Source organism: Panulirus ornatus, chromosome 1 (genome assembly GCF_036320965.1).
Source record: "Panulirus ornatus isolate Po-2019 chromosome 1, ASM3632096v1, whole genome shotgun sequence".
Taxonomy (NCBI): Eukaryota; Metazoa; Arthropoda; class Malacostraca; order Decapoda; family Palinuridae; genus Panulirus; species Panulirus ornatus.
This window is the reverse complement of record NC_092224.1, coordinates 19,244,304-19,267,762: the sequence shown is the minus strand read 5'-3', so window position 1 is coordinate 19,267,762 and position 23,459 is coordinate 19,244,304. Positions and strand designations below refer to the sequence as shown.

The 23,459-nt window shown below is 40.3% G+C and overlaps 1 protein-coding gene across 17 annotated transcripts in view; it reads right to left on the bottom strand.

Annotated features, from left to right (window-relative positions):
- Nucleotides 1-23,459, bottom strand: part of Pop1 (POP1 ribonuclease P/MRP subunit) — a 139,699-nt gene that overhangs the window by 80,347 nt on the left and 35,893 nt on the right. For all 17 annotated transcript variants that reach the window (XM_071684627.1, XM_071684535.1, XM_071684918.1 and 14 more), the window contains 2 exons: nt 16,660-16,820; nt 8,132-9,033 (listed from right to left, as the gene is read on the bottom strand). In XM_071684627.1, coding sequence (XP_071540728.1) covers nt 8,132-9,033; nt 16,660-16,820 — 1,063 coding nt within the window. The remainder of the gene's footprint in view (nt 1-8,131; nt 9,034-16,659; nt 16,821-23,459) is intronic.

Genomic DNA, 23,459 nt, shown 5'->3' with positions numbered 1-23,459 from the left:
CTAAAACAATATCCAACTCACATCACTACAATGCACTACAATTGAAGAGCTATGAACTAACATGTTATTTACAGAGGATGTTACATACGAAGTTCCATTTTCATAATCAGTTCCTGAAAGGCAGCATAAATGCTATGTGTCTGCTATCAATCACAATCTTAGGCTTAGTCATTAAAACAATCCCGAATTTTTCAAATATTTGATAGTGCAATACTGCAAGAAAAATATCATCTTACCTACGTAAATAGCCAGAGTATTTACATTCAAAACATAAATCAACACACAGTAAAGTGCTTAACAGCACATGAAGAATCTTTCTTAATATATATTTCTGATTAAACTTAAAAGCTTTATCTCTAATAATCAGAAAGACAAATTTGGTACATAACTCTCCATGTACAAGATACTGTACATAAATATCACCGGCTACTTTCCTAAAAGATGTATTATATTTAAGGACAAACTACCTGTGAATCATTAAAAACAACATATGCCATGTATTCTTTCTTAACCCCTTAAAGCAGGCACATATTCCTTGATGCTTCTAAAAAATTTATCATTTCAAGTAAAAGGAAAAACAATAAATACAAAACAAGCAGTAAAATATTATAATAGAGAAACAAGTGAAACAGGTCCCAACTTTCCCCTGGAGAAATAAAACCTCTGGTGGAAACATATTGTCGAGACAGCTCTCAATCTTCGACGTCTTAACTATTACAAACTTGTATGTGTAGAACTCTCTAAAGCTTAGTGTTTTCATATCATCTTGAAAAAGATTTTTATCAACAAATGGATTATCATCTGGATCAGCAGACCCTCACTGCTAGACAGCAAATACTGCTCCATGTCATTTACATTCAGCAGTATTTATTCATTTACTTATATTGCTTTGTCGCTGTCTCCCGTGTTAGCGAGGTAGTGCAAGGAAACAGATGAAAAAATGGCCCAACCCACCCAACTACACATGTACATACATACACGTCCACACACGCAAATATACATACCTATACATCTCAATGTACACATATCTATACACACACAGACATATACATATATACATATGTACACAATTCATACTGTCTGCCTTTATTCATTCCCACTGCCACCCTGCCACACATGAAATAACAACCCCCTTCCGCCTCATGTGCACGAGGTGGTGCACGAGGTGGCGCTAGGAAAAGACAACAAAGGCCACATTCGTTCACACTCAGTCTCTAGCTGTCATGTAATAATGCACTGAAACAACAGCTCCCTTACCACATCCAGGCCCCACAGAACTTTCCATGGTTTACCCCATACGCTTCACATGCCCTGGTTCAATCCATTGACAGCACGTCGACCCTGGTATACCACATCGTTCCAATGCACTCTATTCCTTGCACGCCTTTCACCCTCCTACATGTTCAGGCCCCGATCACTCAAAATCATTTTCACTCCATCTTTCCACCTCCAATTTGGTCTCCCACTTCTCCTAGGTCCCTCCACCTCTGACACATATATCCTCTTTGTCAATCTCTCCTCACTCATTCTCTCCATGTGACAAAACCATCTCAAAACAACCTCTTCTGCTCTCTCAACCAAACTCTTCTCATTACCACACACCTCTCTTACTCTATTATTACTTATTCGATCAAACCACCTCACACCACATATTGTCCTCAAACATCTCATTTCCAGCACATCCACCCTCCTGCGCACAACTCTATCCATAGCCCACCCCTCGCAACCATATAACATTGTTGGAACCACTTTTCCTTCAAACATACCCATTTTTGCTTTCCGAGATAATGTTCTCGACTGCCACGCATTCTTCAATGCTCCCAGAACTTTCGCCCCCCTCCCCCACCCTATGATTCACTTCCGCTTCCATGGTTCCATCCGCTGCCAAATCTACTCCCAGATATCTCAAACACTCCACTTCCTCAAGTTTTTCTCCATTCGGACTTACCTCCCAATTGATTTGTCCCTCAACCCTACTGTACCTTATAACCTTGCTCTTATTCACATTTACTCTAAGCTTTCTTCTTTCCCACACTTTACCAAACTCAGTCACCAGCTTCTGCAGTTTCTCACATGAATCAGCCACCAGCGCTGTATCATCAGCGAACAACAACTGACTCACTTCCCAAGCTCTCTCATCCACAACAGACTGCATACTTGCCCCTTTCCAAAACTCTTGCATTCACCTCCCTAACTACATCATCCATAAACAAATTAAACAACCATGGAGACATCACACACCCCTGCCACAATCCTACATTCACTGAGAACCAATCACTTGCCTCTCTTCCTAAACGTACACACGCCTTACATCCTCGATAAAAACTTTCCACTGCCTCCAACAACTTGCCTCCCACACCATGTATTCTTAATACCTTCCACAGAGCATCTCTATCAACTCTATCATATGCCTTCTCCAGATCCATAAATGCTACATACAAATCCATTTGCTTTTCCAAGTATTTCTCACATACATTCTTCAAAGCAAACACCTGATCCACACATTCTCTACCACTTCTGAAACCACACTGCTCTACCCCCAATCTGATGCTCCGTATATGCCTTCACCCTCTCAATCAATACCCTCTCATATAATTTACCAGGGATACTCAACAAACTTATACCTCTGTAATTTGAACACTCACTCTTATCCCCTTTGCCTTTGTACAATGGCACTATGCAAGCATTCCGCCAATCCTCAGGCACCACACCATAAGTCATACATACAATAAATAACCTTACCAACCAGTCAACAATACAGTCACCCCCTTTTTTAATAAATTCCACTGCAATACCATCCAAACCCGCTGCCTTGCCAGCTTTCATCTTCCGCAAAGCTTTTACTACCTCTTCTTTGTTTGCCAAATCATTTTCCCTAACCCTCTCACTTTGCACACCACCTTGTCCAAAACACCCTATATCTGCCACTCTATCATCAAACACATTAAACATACCATCAATACTCACTCCATCTCCTTCTCACATCACTACTACTTGTTATCACCTCCCCATTATCCCCCTTCACTGAGGTTCCCATTTGTTCCCTTGTCTTATGCACTTTATTTACCTCCTTCCAAAACATCTTTTTATGCTCCCTAAAATTTAATGATACTCTCTCACCCCAACTCTTATTTGCCCTCTTTTTCACCTCTTCACCTCTCTCTTGACCTTCTGCCTCTTTCTTTTATACATCTCCCACTCATTTGCATTATTTCCCTGCAAAAATCATCCAAATGCCTCTCTCTTCTCTTTCACTAATAATCTTACTTCTTCATCCCACCACTTACTACCCTTTCTAATCTGCCCACCTCCCATGCTTCTCATGCCATAAGCATCTTTTGCGCAAGCCATCACTGTTTCCCTAAATACATCCCATTCCTCCCCCACTCCCCTTACCTCCTTTGTTCTCACCTTTTTCCATTCTATAATCAGTTTCTCCTGGTATTTCCTCACACAAGTCTCCTTCCCAACCTCATTTACTCTCACCACTCTTTTCACCCCAACATCCTCTCTTCTTTTCTGAAAACCTCTACAAATCTTCACCTTCGCCTCCACAAGATAATGATCAGACATCCCTCCAGTTGTACCTCTCAGCACATTAACATCCAAAAGTCTCTCTTTCGCGCACCTATCAATTAACACGTAATCCAATAATGCTCTCTGGACATCTCTCCTACTTACATACGTATACTTACGTATATCTCTCTTTTTAAACCAGGTATTCCCAATCACCAGTCCTTTTTCAGCATAAAAATCTACAAGCTCTTCACCATTTCCATTTACAACACTGAACACCCCATGTACACCAATTATTCCCTCAACTGCCACATTACTCACCTTTGCATTCAAATCACCCATCACTATAATCCGGTCTCGTGCATCAAAACTACTAACACACTCATTCAGCTGCTCCCAAAACACTTGCCTCTCATGATCTTTCTTCTCATGCCCAGGTGCATATGCACCAATAATCACTCATCTCTCTCCATCAACTTTCAGTTTTACCCATATCAATCTAGAGTTTACTTTCTTACAAACTCCCACCACTCCTGTTTCAGGAGTAGTGCTACTCCTTCCCGTGCTCTTGTCCTCTCACTAACCCCTGACTTTACACCCAAGACATTCCCAAACCACTCTTCCCCTTTACCCTTGAGGTTTGGTTAACTTAGAGGCAAAACATCCAGGTTTCTTTCCTCAAACATACTACCTATCTCTCCTTTTTTCTCATCTTGGTTACATCCACACACACATCTAAACACTCCAATCTGAGCCTTTGAGGAGGATGAGCATTACCCGCGTGACTCCTTCTTCTGTTTCCCCTTTTAGAAAGTTAAAATACAAGGAGGGGAGGGTTTCCACTTTAGTCGCCTTCTCCGACACATGAGGAATGCGTGGGAAGTATTCTTTCTCCCCTATACCCAGGGATAAAAGGCAGTATATTGTATAATTCCCTTGCCATGGCTGAAGGGTAAATGAAGAACTGTGCATATGGTGTATCATGAGGCCTAGGGCATTTCATGCCATCACCACAGATCAAATAACATTCAACTGTTGGTATGAGAGAGGTCCCACGATCTGTTTTGGGTAAAATACAATGACACACAATAAAGACGAATGTATCCATTACTTCATCTGATTCCATCCTGAAATTGAGAATTTTCTACAAACTATACTGAGTTTATTCCAAAATAAAACAATCTTGACAAGCCTTACAAAGTTACAAGCTCATAATGAAAAAATTCTCTTACACCTTATCAAGAAATTGAAAAATACATAACATGGAAACACAAGCTTTAAAGCTGAAGATTAAACAGCCTCTGAGATCCTTTAAACGGACTGAAAATTTCAGAAAATGCATATCGTAATCTTAAAAGTTGATTGGATTTCTGAAACAATAGTAAAAACCTAGACCAAGATAAAACATACTTAGTAAATAAGGCCCCCTTTTTTTCCAATGTAAGAACTATGTTACTAAAGAGGAAAAAGAGCTAGGCTTAAAGATACTCAATAACTCAAATATGAAACAAACCAATTTACTCAGTAGAGAGAGAGAATGCCTCCTTGTGATGAGATTTTGCAATAGGACAAGACTAGTTTAAAACATCCACTGCACAAACTGCTCATCTAAATATTTTGTTATATGCTGCCATGCAAACTACACCATTGTTAATCTTGGGTTTATTTGGAACTGTCTTACGTACTTTACTAATATCTTAAAGACTTCTGTACAAAATCCTTACAAGTTTTTCATTTTGTCTGGCATGACAATAAATAGTCTATCTACCTTTTCTGTTACACACTTTTATTTCTGTATGGTGGCATCTTGCTACATTCCATACTGTAAAGTTTTAATCGTAGTCCCGCATCAAAAATGGCAAGAAAGTGATATCAAAGCTGAGAATGACAGTGAACTGTGAGAGGTGGGAGACTTATGAGAAGAGCAAAGAAAGGAATTAATTCTGAAAGAAGCAAAATGAGAGGTTTGACATTAAGGATGTTAGGGGTCATATCACAGTCCTACAAGATCTAAATGGTAATGAGACAACAGGTTATGATTGGGGAACACAGAGGCCCTGGCAAAAATTGAAAAGAGGAACAGTTTGTTGAGCAACCTGCCTCAGGCTATCTTGAGGGAAGGATGCACTTTTTGTACTCTGTCTAACTGCCTCTTCATTTTGGGAAATTTTTTTCTGGGCTCTTTATTTCTTCCATCTGCGTTTCAAGATGGTTTGCTCTTGCCTTTCTAATGAGAAGGCCTGAATTCTTATCTTGAAGCAAGAAAAAAAAGGTGGATACATGAGATTTCTAGGTGCACTGAGAAGTCAGAAAACATGATCTAGCAACTACTTCCTGCAACACTTTGGTAGTGCCTTGCCTCTTACCAGAGATCAAGACCCTACAGATCCAGGAGATGGACCGAGAGGATTTCAGGAACCTTGCCAATTCCATGCCTAGACATCTGCAGATGGTAATCAAGGCCAAAGGGGAGATGACACAGTACTACAATGTAACTGACATCACCTTTGAAAATGTATGAGGAGGTGGACAAGATCTTTTGCACACTGTACTATCAGCACAAAAGGGAAGGAAAATAAATAAATGAGCTGCCCCAAATAAGTTTTACTGTAGACAAAAATAGAGGCAAAAAATGAGAAAGACAAACCTTTAACTGCTCCCTCCACTAACTCACTAGCTATGAGGATAATCCTAGAGGAATTAAAACTTGCTATTGTAACACCCATTTTCAAAAGAGGTAATAAATCACTGCCTAGAAATTATTGTCCAATTTGCTTAATGTCTGTAGTTGATAAAATCATGGAAACCATCACCTGTGAAAAGACTGTAAACCATTTAAAGGATCAACACAATAAAAATTCCAGCATGGTTTTTAGTGAAACTGTTTATGTCTAACACATTTGCTTGATTTCTTTAAAGATGTACTGCAATCAAAATATATGATGAAAAAAAGCAGCAGTCACCTATCTAAATTTTCAAAAAGCATTAAAAAAAGTTCATCAGTGGTTATCAACTAAAGTTAAGTTGCATAGCTAGGAATTGGATGACAAGCCGTGAACAGGGATGTGATTAATGGTCAAGTCTCAGAAAAGGTAAACATAAGAAGTGGTGTGCTACATGGTTCAGTCTTAGGGCTGGTTCTTTTTCTCATATATATTAATGATACTGATAATGGGCTGCACTGCAAGATGTTGAAATTTGCAAACCATACTAAGTTGAAAAAACTTCTACGACAGAAACTGACAGTCACCAAATTCAAACTGACATAGACATATTGATGGACAGGGTTTACAGGTGGCAAATGAACTCTAATATCAATAAGTGCAAATTTTGTACGTCAGAAATAAAATTGAAAAGGCAAGCTACATTATGAATTCTCTTGAACTACAAAAGGTAAATGAGGAAATGGACTTGGGTGTAACAATCTCTGGTGATTTAAATCCAAGTAAGCAGTGCACAAAAGCAGTTGAAAGGGGGCAAAATTCTTGTATTTATAGCTAGAGCTATCCAATTTAAGTCTAAGGAAATTATCCTTACTCTACAAGGTCCTGGTGCATCCCCATCCTGAATACTGTGTTCACTTTTGGTCACCCTACTTGAAAAAAGACATAGATAGATTGGAGTAAAAGCTGAAGCAAGCTCCCACAATGTAACCTGGACCAAGAAAAAAATCCTATAAGGGCCAACTAAACAATTAAATCTATTTAGTTTAGAAAAGAGAAGGTTCAGAGGTGATCTAATACAGAAATTCAAAATTACCAAAGGCTTCAATATTCTTAATCTAATGAGCTAGTTAGGTATATTTCATCTGTTTTCACTTATAGCAATGGTTAAAAACTTGTGGCCAAATGTTGTATCTTATATGAGGTAAAGCACTTTTTCTTCAACAGGGTTGTTAATAATCAAAATGATTTACCAATAAGAGAGGCTGAAAGAAGTACTAAGGGTACATTTAAAAAAAAGACACTAACATTTTTGCTTCAAATCCATGACACATTATTTGTGCATTCTTAGCTACATGAAAGTATACAAATTTTTTTCATCTTAGATGTCTTTTTACTCTTACTACACTGATCTGTGAGTTTCATATCTCTTCCTCTCTCAAAAACAGCCTTGAAGGGAGCCAGTGGTCTGCTGCTGCTTGAATTTCCTTGTATCAAAAAAAAATCTAGCACAAAACAACTGCCTTCCCAAATCAGTTTTAAACAATACCACAGACATACACCCATCCGAAACTACATTCCTCATACGTGGATGAGTTGCCCTTTCAGTCTGTGTAGTGGATGCCAACCACAGCTCCAATATAACAAACATCACTTCATCATATCAAAAGATCCTTCATGCCAAAGATACAAGTTTCACAATGAAGGTACTGAATACATCCCTAAAATGCCTTATACTTTCCCCACAAAGATGCACACACATCACCAAACTTCATGACACAGGCTTGCCTGAGGTAAGTGGCCAGATCAGCAAGTGCTACAGGAGCTGTATCATATATGCCAAAGTAACACTAACTTAAACTGTACTCTGCTACACTCTTAACTGAAAAATGAAAACCATTAAGAAAAATTGCTTATCACTGTGAATAACCCCAAATTTTACATATTCTTACCTGGTTTAACAGCCAAAATAGGTACCTTCTTGCGTGGTAGAGTCACTCTGGGATCCCTGACTGTCAATGGCAAGATGACTCGTGGCAGAAGAGGACTTGATGCTATCTTTTTCCAGGTGTCTACCTGTTGCTGGTGACACAACACACTTTCTGTACTATGATAGTATTGTTTCCACCAAGGCTGATTTAAATACTGACTCTCATCACATGAACTTGACAGACTTTCCTCAGCTGTAGTTGTGACTTTTGCTGGATTAAGAGCAGCCATTAAGACAGCATAAGATTTGGGTCCAGTGAGTTTAAACCTATTCAATGTGTCTTTCAGCAATGTTACAGTTATAAAGTTACTAGTATTAGCATACTTAGGTGTTCTCTCAAATGGAATATTTTTCATTTCAAGTTTCACTGCATTGACATTCCTTACATTTTCATGTTTATTTATCTTAAGCTGATGTACATTATCAACACCATCTTTCTCCATTTTATTCTTTTCCTGTCCAAGGTCATCACAGGCATGGTCTGTGGATTTCTGAATTTCTTCATTTTGCAAGTGTTTTGTTTCGATGCACCCCCTAATTACTTCTGTTCCATGTAAATCTTGCTGTAATCTTACTTCTTCCTCACTATTTTCTGGTACATTACATTTGTCTCTGTCATTGCTACTAACTTCAGCATCTTCTTCTCCCAGTCTGCTAGTGTCAAACATTTTCCCAGACATAATTTTAGACCTATTTTGGATTTTGACCAGCTGGAAAACTTCTACAAGACCTTCTAAAACCTGATTATGAGCAGAGGGGTGAACCCAAATCCAGACCTTTGTGGCTTCTGATTTTGTTTCAGATGTGAAAGATGATGGAGGATGCCATAAAATGTCTGCATCACCAACAGCACCATATGGTTGTCTGTGTGAAAAGAAATAATAAAAAAAAACATTAAATACATCATTCCTGTATATTTCCTGATATTTCTACTTCCTTACTCTTCAATTTGCACATTCAAATACTCTACAACAAAAGTCAAGGATAAGGAGAAAAATTATGGACCAATGAAAGATGAATGCAGTGAGCAGTTACTCACTTGTCTGGCCAATGTAAGATAACTGCCTCAAGTCAGCAGAATATACTGCTATGTGACCACCCGTTCTCTGTCTACTCTCATTGAGAAAGGTCAAACGTCAAGCACTGGGTAACATCAGATGATCATCACTCTGCAGGTTTATACTTGGGGATCTCTCCTGCAGATTGACAATCTTCTGATGCTACCCAGTATTTGACATATGACCTGTCCTAGCAATAGCAGATGGAGAACTGGTGACATCCCATAGCAATACGCCCCACTGACCTGAGGCGGCTAACTTTCATTGGTCGTTAGAGATAGTAGCAACTTACTGCATTCATCTCTCACTGATCAATATTATTCTCCTTGTTCTTGAATTCTGCACATAAACCTGGACCATGCTGTACTTTTCTTACACCAGAGAATGTTACATGATTTACAAAATGTTACTGTATACCTAAAATGAATTACACTACTGATTTCCACCTGAATTTCATTCTACCCCAACTATGAACTTTGGCCAGCTTATAGGTAATGTACCTGAGCAGTATGGGAGAATCATTAGACAAGCTAAGAACATCAATAAGAAACTGATAAATGCTGAATGAGGATAGGGAGCTGCAGTTTCGGTGCATTACACATGACAGCTAGAGAATGAGTGTGAATGGATGTGGCCTTTCTCTGTCTGTTTCCTGGCACTACCTCACTGACCCAGGGGGCGGTGCTGGGAAATGATGGAGTGTGTGATAGAGCGTAAGGAAGTAAATTCTAGATTGATGTGGATAAAACTGAAAGTGGATGAAGAGAGATGGCTGATTATTGGTACTTATACACCTGGTCATGAGAAGTGTTTTGACTGAAAGTGAGTGAGTGTGTCAGCAGTTTTGGTGCATAATAACAGGTATCAATGATGGGTGATATAAATGCGAACGTGAGTAATGTGGCAACTGAGGATAATTGGTGTACATGGGGTATTCAGTGTTGTGAACAGATATGGTGAAGAGCTTGTGGATTTACATGCTGAAAAAGACTGGCGATTGGGAATATCTGGTTTAAAAGGAGATTTATTTATTTATTTATTTTGCTTTGTCGCTGCCTCCTGCGTTAGCGAGGTAGCGCAAGGAAACAGACAAAAGAATGGCCCAACCCACTCACATACACATGTACATACATACACGTCCACACACACAAATATACATACCTATACATCTCAACGTATACATATATATACACACACAGACATATACATATATTCATGTGTACATAATTCATACTGTCTGCCTTTATTCATTCCCATCGCCACCCCGCCACATATGAAATAACAACCACTTCCCCCCGCATGTGCACGAGGTAGTGCTAGAAAAAGACAACAAAGGCCACATTCGTTCACACTCAGTCTCTAGCTGTCATGTAATAATGCACCGAAACCCCAGCTCCCTTTCCACATCCAGGCCCCACAGAACTTTCCATGGTTTACCCCATACGCTTCACATGCCCTGGTTCAATCCATTGACACCACGTCGACCCCGGTATACCACATCGTTCCAATTCACTCTATTCCTTGCACGCCTTTCACCCTCCTGCATGTTCAGGCCCCAATCACTCAAAATCTTTTTCACTCCATCTTTCCACCTCCAATTTGGTCTCCCACTTCTCCTCATTCCCTCCATCTCTGACACATATATCCTCTTAGTCAATCTTTCCTCACTCATTCTCTCCAAGTGACCAAACCATTTCAAAACACCCTCTTCTGCTCTCTCAACCACACTCTTTTTATTACCACACACATCTCTCTTACCCTATTATTACTTACTCGATCAAACCACCTCACACCAAACATTGTTCTCAAACATCTCATTTCATGCACATCCACCCTCCTCTGCACAACTCTATCCATAGCCCATGCCTCGCAACCATATAACATTGTTGGAACGACTATTCCTTCAAACATACCCATTTTTGCTTTCCGAGATAATGTTCTCGACTTCCACACATTATTCAACGCTCCCAGAACTTTCGCCCCCTCCCCCACCCTATGAATCACTTCCGCTTCCATGGTTCCATCCACTGCCAAATCCACTCCCAGATATCTAAAACACTTCACTTCCACCAGTTTTTCTCCATTCAAACTTACCTCCCAGTTGACTTGTCTCTCAACACTACTGTACCTAATACCCTTGCTCTTATTCACATTTACTTTCAGCTTTCTTTTCTCACGCACTTTACCAAGCTCAGTCACCAGCTTCTGCAGTTTCTCACATGAATCAGCCACCAGCGCTGTATCATCAGCGAACAACAACTGACTCGCTTCCCAAGCTCTTTCACCCACAACAGACTGCATACTTGCCCCTCTTTCCAAAACTCTTGCATTCACCTCCCTAACAACCCCATCCATAAACAAATTAAACAACCATGGAGACATCACACACGCCTGCCACAAACCAACATTCACTGAGAACCAATCACTTTCTTCTCTTCCTACACGTACACATGCCTTACATCCGCGATAAAAACTTTTCACTGCTTCTAACAACTTCCCTGCCACACCATATATTCTTAATACCTTCCATAGAGCATCTCTATCAACTCTGTCATATGCCTTCTCCAGATCCATAAATGCTACATACAAATCCATTTGCTTTTCTAAGTATTTCTCGCATACATTCTTCAAAGCAAACACCTGATCCACACATCCTCTACCACTTCTGAAACCACACTACTCTTCCCCACTCTGATGCTCTGAACATGCCTTCACCCTCTCAATCAATACCCTCCCATATAATTCACCAGGGATACTCAACAAACTTATACCTCTGTAATTTGAGCACTCACTTTTATCCCCTTTGCCTTTGTATAATGGCACTATGCAAGCATTCCACCAATCCTCAGGCACATCACCATGAGTCATACATACATTAAATAACCTTACCAACTAGTCAACAATACAGTCACCCCCTTTTATAATAAATTCCACTGCAATACCATCCAAACCCGCTGCCTTGCCGGCTTTCATCTTCCGCAAAGCTTTTACTACCTCTTCTCTGTTTACCAAAGCATTTTCCCTAACCCTCTCACTTTGCACACCACCTTGACCAAAACACCCTATATCTGCCACTCTATCATCAAAAACATTCAACAAACCTTCAAAATACTCACTCCATCTCTTTCTCACATCACCACTACTTGTCACCTCCCCATGAGCCCCCTTCGCTGAAGTTCCCATTTGTTCCCTTGTCTTATGCACTTTATTTACCTCCTTCCAAAACATCTTTTCATTCTCCCTAAAATTTAATGATACTCTCTCACCCCAACTCTTATTGCCCTCTTGCACCTTTCTCTTGATCTCCTGCCTCTTTCTTTTATACATCTCCCACTCATTTATATTATTTCCCTGCAAAAATCGTCTAAATGCCTCTCTCTTCTCTTTCACTAATACTCTTACTTCTTCATCCCACCACTCACTATTTCTAATCTGCACACCTCCCACACTTCTCATGCCACAAGCATCTTTTGTGCAAGCCATCACTGCTTCCCTAAATACATCCCATTCCTCCCCCACTCCCCTTACCTCCTTTGTTCTCACCTTTTTCCATTCTGTACTCAGTCTCTCCTGCTACTTCCTCACACAAGTCTCCTTCCCAACCTCACTTACTCTCATCACTCTTTTCACCCCAACATTCTCTCTTCTATTCTGAAAACCTCTACAAATCTTCACCTTCCCCTCCACAAGATAATGATCAGACATCCCTCCAGTTGTACCTCTCAGCACATTAACATCCAAAAGTCTCTCTTTTGTGCACCTATCAATTAACACGTAATCCAATAATGCACTCTGGCCATCTCTCCTACTTACATACGGATATTCATGTATATCTCTCTTTTTAAATCAGCTATTCCCAATCACCCGTCCTTTTTCAGCACATAAATCTACAAGCTCTTCACCATGTTCATTTACAACACTGAACACCCCATGTATACCAATTATTCCCTTAACTGCCACATTACTCACCTTTGCATTCAAATCACCCATCACTATAATCCGGTCTCGTGCATCAAAACTACTAACACACTCACTCAGCTGCTCCCAAAACACTTGCCTCTCATGATCTTTCTTCTCATACCCAAGTGCATATGCACCAATAATCACCCATCTCTCTCCATCAACTTTCAGTTTTACCCATATCAATCTAGAGTTTACTTCTTTACACTCTATCACATACTCCCACCACTCCTGTTTCAGTAGTAGTGCTACTCCTTCCCCTGCTCTTGTCCTCTCACTAACCCCTGACTTTACTCCTAAGACATTCCCAAACCACTCTTCCTCTTCACCCTTGAGCTTCATTTCACTCAGAGCATAAACATCCAGGTTCCTTTCCTCAAACATACTACCTATATCTCCTTTTTTCTCATCTTGGTTACATCCAAACACATTTAGACACCCCAATCTGAGCCTTCGAGGAGGATGAGCACTCCCCGCGTGACTCCTTCTGTTTCCCATCTTAGAAAGTTAAAATACAAGGAGGGGAGGGTTTCCAGCCCCCGCTCCCGTCCCCTTTAGTCGCCTTCTATGACACGTGAGGAATGCATGGGAAGTATTCTTTCTCCCCTATCCCCAGGGATAGATATATATACAAAAGTATATGTATGTGAGTAGGAGAGATGGTCAAAGGGCATTATCAAATTAAGTATTAATTGACAGGTGTGTAAAAGAGATACTTTTGGATGTTAATGTGCTGAGTGGGGCAGCTGGTGGGATGTCTGATCACTATCTAGTGGAGGAGAACGTGAAGCTTTGCAAAGGTTTCCAAAAAAGAAGAGAGAATGTCAGGAAGAAGAGAGTAGTGTGAGTAAGTGAGCTTGGAAAGGAGATTTGAGTGTAAAACGGCAAAAGGTGAGAGCAAATGACATAAGGGGAGTGGTTGAGAAATGAGAAATATTTCGGGAAACAGTGATGGCATGTGAAAGAGATGCATGTGTCAAGTGAAAGGTGGGAGGTGAGCAGATAAGAGAGGGTAGTGAGTGGTGGAATAAAGAAGTTGTTAGTGAAAGAGAAAAGTGAGGCATTTCCATACTTCAGCATTTCAGCTGCAATTCCATCCACTCCAGGTGCTTTTCCTACCTTCAACCTCACTATCACCCTTTTAAACTCCATTCTTACTAAAGACTCTTGCGCTTGTATCCTCTTCCTTCCATCCTCTATACCCATGTATGTAACAACTGCTGCCTCACTTTCTACCACATTCATCACTTCTTCAAAACACTCTTTCCATCTTCCTTTTCCCTCCTCCTCTTGATTCAGCAACTCCCCTTCCTTACTTTTCACATTAACATTTCCACTCTTGCAACCATCTCCTTCCTTTTTCACCTCCTTATAGTACAATTTCATATCTTCCCTGAACTTTTCACTGAAGTTTCTTACAAAATCTTCATCTACTCTCACTTTGCTTTACTCTATCAGCTTCTTAGCATTCCACTTATAAATCTTGTATTCTTCCCTCCTCCTTTCCTCAAATTCCATTGGTACATTCTTTTGCAGCAATCTACTACATGCCTTTCTCTTCTCTTCCACTGCATTTTTAATCTCATCCATCTACCATGCATTACCTTTTTCATTCTTACATGTAACAACGTTGTACCAACTACAATCTTCAACATTCTTTCTCTAAGCTTTCTAAACACTTCATTCACACATGACTGCATTCCTACCTTTACTACACTTCCATCTAAACTTTCGGTCATCCTCCTTTCATACTCCTACTTGCATTCTTTCAGATTCACCTTCTTACAAGCCAACTCTTTTACTTCTCCATTCTTCCTACATCACATCTCGACTTCACCCCAATCATCACCCCACAAGAACCTTGAAATGGTCAAACTCTAAAGAATCCTCTCACAACTCTAACATGTAGCACATCCTTTCTCAACCTGTTACGAATTGAAGCATACCTGTTAAAAGTTGACAGAATGCACTCTAAAGTGTCTTAAATCCAAAACAACTTAAGTTGAAAGACCGCAAGTTAAGGCGTATATGTATCCAAAGATGAAATCTTAAAAAACTCCACTTTCTGCTAATAGAAAAAAAATCATCGCATTCTTAACCCTTCAAATTTCATTTAAAGCCAAAACAACTTTTATGTATAATCCTACCCATTTCAGTCACCTGTATGCTGAAGCTTCAACCTTTGACATTTCTTTCCTTAATCTATCTACCTTTCCCATTATTTTCTTACAATATCCTACCTATACCATAATCAGTTACAGATAATGAGGAGTAATGATAACGAGACATTCATATTGGACCCTAATTCAAGCATAAACCATTCTAAATATTCTTACCTTCTGACAATGGCCCAGACCTCTTTTATCATCTTTTCCCTTCAACAATGGCTCTCTTCCAAGCAAAGACTCTACATATTCAAAACTTATCTATTCAGTTGCAAGCCTCTCTAATTGTTCCCTGTTCCCTGCAGAGTATAAAAAAGCATGTAATCTCAACTGTCTTTTTCACCATCTTAGTCTACAGTCTCTCTCCTACGATTAGCAAAACAACTTGTCTATAATCTCTGTTCATTATCAGTACCTTACCCTTTCTTGATGGTGCAATAATTATGTCATGTCCACATGAAAAGTCTACTCCCACTGCGTTTCCTACATACAGTATAAAACATCAGTCAAAACTGCACAATTCATTTTAGAAATTATTTTCCGTAGTTTCAAACTCACTGCATTCCTTCCATACTATGCACATGTTCCACATTCTCTTTCACATATGATGCATATTTTAACTGTAACCACTTCTCCAACATCCTATAAATCCTTAACTCCTTTCTTCGTACATTTTCTTTAAGAAACTTTCTTCTTGAAAATTTTCAACTAAGAGAATACAAAAGGCTTTCCTGTTGCAGATTCATTCAGAAAGTGAAAATCCTGTTATCTTGTCTGGAACAATCAATCTTGTCTGGAACAATCAGTTTCTTATACACCTGTGTTGAAAATCTTTACTACAAAAACTATTTGTTTTCATATGAGTTCAACAAACAATAGATTTGGGTTTTTACCTTTGTCGTAAGTCAAAATTTTGAAAACACAAAAGGAAAGTAAAAGCAGAGTTACTCATTCAATAATACTGTCCCCTATGCTAAAAGAGACTGTCTGACTGATACAAGGGATAGCAGATTGGGGGAGACTCAACACTTATGAGAGCACACAAACAAATGAATATGCAAACATCTGCAATTACACAAGTAAAAATACTGCTGTATCTATTTTCAATACATGAAACAATTAAATGACAACTAAAAGTAGAACAGCTCCTAACAATGTTTGATTCTAACGAGACTGACAAACACAAGCACTGTAGATTTTGATGAAAAATTATGTAATGAATAATAACCATAATCTACACAGTACATTTTTGAACAACAAATGTACTACTAACATAAACTATTTGTTAATCAGTCAACATTGTTTACCTCCCAGGCTGGAAGAGTGTCACAGATATCCACTTTTGACCAAACTGGAACTGTGAGTCAGTGAGAGCGGCTAGACTTGTTGGCTCTATCATCCTGGACATTCCAGCTATGACAGGCTTCTTCGGTCCTTCAAGTTCTATGCAGCACAAATAGGACACATCCTTGAAGGTGAGAATCAAAGAATAAGTAGCAGTACAATAAATGAGACTAAAATGCAAAGGGAATATTTTTTCAGTGCACATCTTGTATCTAAACACTTAAGTGTTGCAGAGGCATAAGCCTACTACCCATCTAAGTAATAAAACAGACCTTAAAAAAGAGGAAGTCAAACAATAAAAAAGATAATTTTCAAGTAAATCTGAGATCAAAACTGACTCCCAGTTCTGGATTACAATAAATCCATCAATCTAACCATGCTTACTGAAAGGGGGAATATTGAAAATGCAGATCATTTGGCAAGCTTAATAAGGCCAAGTTGCTACAATTCACAGGTTAGGTACCAGAATCCTCTGCAAATGATCAGATCACAAATTCTAGTACAACGCATATAAAGGGAAGCCACTGGTTCACTTCTGAAGCCAACATTTACACAAAAACTTTTCCAACACTGCTTTAACAAACACTATACATCATACATAATGCATCAACAATACATACATGATATGACTGGTGTGTAATGCTTGACTCAAAGTCACTAGTAGTTTGTCCTCAAACCTTCTGCAGAGAACTTGTCACACATTTTGTTCATGATATCCAGGTCCTTACAGTACATCATTACCAAATCATAAAGGGGGAAGCAGGGAGCCTTGTTCCTCAGGTGCTGATGGGGGAGGAGAGGAGCCCTGTACTTCCTCAGGTACTGGTCAGGGAAGCAACAAGACCTATTCCTCAGGTGCTGGTGGGAGACAAAGACCCACTCTCCTCAGGTACTGGTGGGGGAGGTGAGGTGCCTTGTTCCTCAGGTACTGGTGAGGGAAGCGAGATCTATTCCTCATGTATTGGTGGGGGAGGCAAAAAACCTTGTTCTCTAGGTACTGATATGGAAGGCAAGGAACCTTTTTCTTCAGGTATTAGTAGAAGGGTTGAAGACCTCTGTTGGGGGATGCGAGGAGCCTTATTCCTCAGATACAATGGGAGAAGCACTGTTCTTCATATACTGGTGAGGGGGCAAGAAGCCTTGTTCCCTAAGTACTACTAGGAGAGGTGAAGAGCCTTGTCCCTCAGATACTGATGAGTGGTGAAGCGAGGAGCACTGTTCCTCAGATACTGGTGAGGAAGGTGTGGAACCTTGTTCTTCAGGTACTGCTGAGGGAAGGGAGGAGCCTTTTTACTCAGGTTCTGGTGGGAAAGGTGAGAAGCCTCATTCCTGAGGTACTAGTGGGGGAGGTGAGGAACCTTGTCCCTCATACATCGTTGGGAAGATTGAGGACCCTGTTCCTCAGGCACTGCTGAGGAAGGCAAGGAGTTTTGTTCAAGTATCAGGAGGAAGTGAAAAAGGAAAGAGGCAGATGTGTGAGTGAAAATGTACCTAAAGAAATTTACTAGATCATCTTCTATAGCATCTGGAGCAATGCATGGTCAGTGCTCCATCAAGAATCCATCAATAATTCTATTGTATAAAACAAATAATTCAAGATCATTTACTTAATCCCACCAAGCTTGCTGACCTAGAGACTCATAAGCTGTGGCTAGCACTATTAGCTGTAAATCATGAAAATCTAACCACAGCATTATCAAGATAGCTTTAAGAATGGAAGACTGAGCCTCAGAGGGGAAAATCCTTGCTTGGCCACCTTCTCTGTTCCTTCTCTTGGAAAAGTAAACGCGTAGAGGGGAGAATTTCCAGCACCCCTTTTTAGTTGCCTTTTACGACATAAAAGAAATATGTGTGAAGGATTTTTTCTTCCCTATCCCCAGGGATACATATATATTTATTCATTTATTTATTTTGCTTTGCCGCTGTCTCCTACGTTAGCAAGGTAGCGCAAGGAAACAGACAAAAGAATGGCCCAACCCACCCACATACACATGTATATACATACACGTCCACACATGCAAATATACATACCTATACATCTCAACGTAAACATATGAATACACACACAGACATATACATATATACACATGTACATAATGCATACAGTCTACCTCTATTCATTCCCATCGCCACCCCGCCACACATAAAATAACAACCCCCTTCCCCCTCATGTGCATAAGGTAGCGCTAGGAAAAGACAACAAAGGCCACATTCGTTCACACTCAGTCTCTAGCTATCATGTAATAATGCACCGAAACCCCAGCTCCCTTTCCACATCCAGGCCCCACAGAACTTTCCATGGTTTACCCTAGATGCTTCACATGCAATGGTTCAATCCACTGACAGCACTTCGATCCCGGTATACCACATCGTTCCAATTCACTCTAATCCTTGCATGCCTTTCACCCTCCTGTACATTCAGGACCAGATTGCTCAAAATCTTTTTGACCCCATCCTTCCACCTCCAATTTGGTCTCCCACTTCTTGTTCCCTCCATCTCCGACACATATATATCCTCTCTGTCAATCTTTCCTCACTCATTCTCTCCATGCGACCAAACCATTTCAATACACCCTCTTCTGCTCTCTCAACCACACTCTTCTTATTACCACACACCCCCTCTTACCCTTTCATTACTTACTCAATTGAACCACCTCACACCACAATATGTCCTAAAACATTTCATATCCAACACATCAATCCTATCTATAGCCCATGCCTCACAACCATATAAAACTGTTGGAACATCTAATCCTTCAAACATACCCATTTTTGCTTTCCAAGATAATGTTCTCACCCTCCACACATTCTTTAACCCTTCCAGAACCTTCGCTGCCTTCCCCCCGTGACTCACTTCCCCTTCCATGGTTCCATCTGCTGCCAAATCCACTCCCAGGTATCTAAAACACTTCACTTCCCCCAGTTTTTCTCCATTCAAAACTTACCTCCCAATTTACTTGCCCCTCAACCCTAACGAACCTAATAACCTTGCTCTTATTCACATTTACTCTCAGCTTTCTTTCACACACTTTACCAAACTCAGTCACCAACTTCTACCGTTTTTCACCAGAATCAGCCACCAGTGCTGTATCATCAGCAAACAACAACCAGCTCACTTCCCAAGCCCCCTCACACACAACAGACTGCATACTTGCCTGTCTCTCCAAAACTCTGGCATTCACTTCCCTAACAACCCCATCCATAAACAAATTAAACAACCATGGAGAAATCACGCACTCCTGCCGTAAACTGACATTCACTGGGAACCAATCACTTTCCTCTCTTCCTACTCGTACATATACCTTACACCTTCGATAAAAACTTTTCACTGCTTCTAGCAACTTGACTCCCACACCATATACTCTTAATACCTTCCACAAAGCATCTCTTATCATATGCCTTCTCCAGATCCATATATGCTACAAACAAATTCATCTGTTTTCTAAGTACTTCTCAATTACATTCTTCAAAGCAAATACCTGATCCACACATCCTCTACCACTTCTGAAACCACACTGCTCTTCCCCAATCTGATGCTCTTTACATGCCTTGACCCTCTCAATCAATACCCTCCCATATAATTTACCAGGAATACTCAACAAACTTATACCTCTGTAATTTGAACACTCACTTTTATCCCCTTTGCCTTTGTACAATGGCACTATGAAAGCATTACGCCAATCCTCAGATACTTCACCATGAACCATACATACAATGAATATCCTCACCAACCAGTCAACAACAGTCACCCCCTTTTTTTAATAGATTCCACTGCAATACCATCCAAACCCTCCACTTTGCCGGCTTTCATCTTCCCCAAAGCTTTCACTACCTCTCCTCTGTTTACCAAATCATTCTCCCTGACCCTCTCACTTCACACACCACCTCGACCAAAACGCCCTATATCTCCCATCAAACACATTCAACAAACCTTCAAAATACTCACACTATCTCCTTCTCACATCACCTCTACTTGTTATTATCTCCCCATTTGCGCCCTTCACCGATGTTCCTATTCGTTCTCGTCTTACGCACTTTATTTACCCCCTTCCAAAACGTCTTTTTATTCTCCCTAAAATTTAATGATACTCTCCCACCCCAACTCTCATTTGCCGTTTTTCACCTGTTACACTTTTCTCTTGACCTCTTGCCTCTTTCTTTTATACATCTCACAGTCATATGCACTATTTCCCTGCAAAAATCATCCAAATGCCTCTATCTTCTCTTTCACTAACAAACTTAGTTCTTCATCACACCACTCACTACCCTTTTTAATCTGCTCATGTCCCACCTTTCTTATGCCAAAGGCATCTTTTGCGCAAACCATCACTGCTTCCCAAAATACATCACCGTTTCCCGCTTCAGCAAGAATGCACCAGGAAACAGATGAAAAATGGCTCATCCAATCATATACACACATAGATACATAAACGCCTATATATATTCATATCACCATATACATTATTTTATTTATTTATTATACTTTGTCAACGTCTCCTGCATTAGAGGTAGTGCAAGGAAACAGATCAAAGAATGGTCCAACCCATCCACATACACATGTATATACATACATGACCACACACGCACATATACATACCTATACATCTCAACATATGCATATATACATATATATATATATATATATATATATATATATATATATATATATATATATATATATATATATATATATTTTTTGTCGCTGTCTCCCGCGTTTGCGAGGTAGCGCAAGGAAACAGACGAAAGAAATGGCCCAACCCACCCCCATACACATGTATATACATACACGTCCACACACGCAAATATACATACCTACACAGCTTTCCATGGTTTGCCCCAGACGCTTCACATGTCCTGATTCAATCCACTGACAGCACGTCAACCCCTGTATACCACATTGATCCAATTCACTCTATTCCTTGCACGCCTTTCACCCTCCTGCATGTTCAGGCCCCGATCACACAAAATCTTTTTCACTCCATCTTTCCACCTCCAATTTGGTCTCCCACTTCTCCTCGTTCCCTCCACCTCTGACACATATATCCTCTTGGTCAATCTTTCCTCACTCATTCTCTCCATGTGCCCAAACCATTTCAAAACACCCTCTTCTGCTCTCTCAACCACGCTCTTTTTATTTCCACACATCTCTCTTACCCTTACATTACTTACTCGATCAAACCACCTCACACCACACATTGTCCTCAAACATCTCATTTCCAGCACATCCACCCTCCTGCGCACAACTCTATCCATAGCCCACGCCTCGCAACCATACAACATTGCTGGAACCACTATTCCTTCAAACATACCCATTTTTGCTTTCCGAGATAATGCTCTCGACTTCCAGACATTTTTCAAGGCTCCCAGGATTTTCGCCCCCTCCCCCACCCAATGACCCACTTCTGCTTCCATGGTTCCATCCGCTGCCAGATCCACTCCCAGATATCTAAAACACTTTACTTCCTCCAGTTTTTCTCCATTCAAACTTACCTCCCAATTGACTTGACCCTCAACCCTACTGTACCTAATAACCTTGCTCTTATTCACATTTGCTCTTAACTTTCTTCTTTCACACACTTTACCAAACTCAGTCACCAGCTTCTGCAGTTTCTCACATGAATCAGCCACCAGCGCTGTATCATCAGCGAACAACAACTGACTCACTTCCCAAGCTCTCTCATCCACAACAGACTTCATACTTGCCCCTCTTTCCAAAACTCTTGCATTCACCTACCTAACAACCCCATCCATAAACAAATTAAACAACCATGGAGACATCACACACCCCTGCCGCAAACCTACATTCACTGAGAACCAATCACTTTCCTCTCTTCCTACACGTACACATGCCTTAAATCCTCGATAAAAACTTTTCACTGCTTCTAACAACTTGCCTCCCACACCATATATTCTTAATACCTTCCACAGAGCATCTCTATCAACTCTATCATATGCCTTCTCCAGATCCATAAATGCTACATACAAATCCATTTGTTTTTCTAAGTATTTCTCACATACATTCTTCAAAGCAAACACCTGATCCACACATCCTCTACCACTTCTGAAACCACACTGCTCTTCCCCAATCTGATGCTCTGTACATGCCTTCACCCTCTCAATCAATACCCTCCCATATAATTTACCAGGAATACTCAACAAACTTATACCTCTGTAATTTGAGCACTCACTCTTATCCCCTTTACCTTTGTACAATGGCACTATGCACGCATTCCACCAATCCTCAGGCACCTCACCATGAGTCATACATACATTAAATAACCTTACCAACCAGTCAATAATACAGTCACCCCCTTTTTTAATAAATTCCACTGCAATACCATCTAAACCTGTTGCCTTGCCGGCTTTCATCTTCCGCAAAGCTTTTACTACCTCTTCTCTGTTTACCAAATCATTTTCCCTAACCCTCTCACTTTCCACACCACCTCGACCAAAACACCCTATATCTGCCACTCTATCATCAAACACATTCAAGAAACCTTCAAAATACTCACTCCATCTCCTTCTCACATCACCACTGCTTGTTATCACCTCCCCATTTGCGCCCTTCACTGAAGTTCCCATTTGCTCCCTTGTCTTACGCACTTTATTTACCTCCTTCCAGAACATCTTTTTATTCTCCCTAAAATTTAATGATACTCTCTCACCCCAACTCTCATTTGCCCTCTTTTTCACCTCTTGCACCTTTCTCTTGACCTCCTGTGTCTTTCTTTTATACATCTCCCACTCAATTGCATTCTTTCCC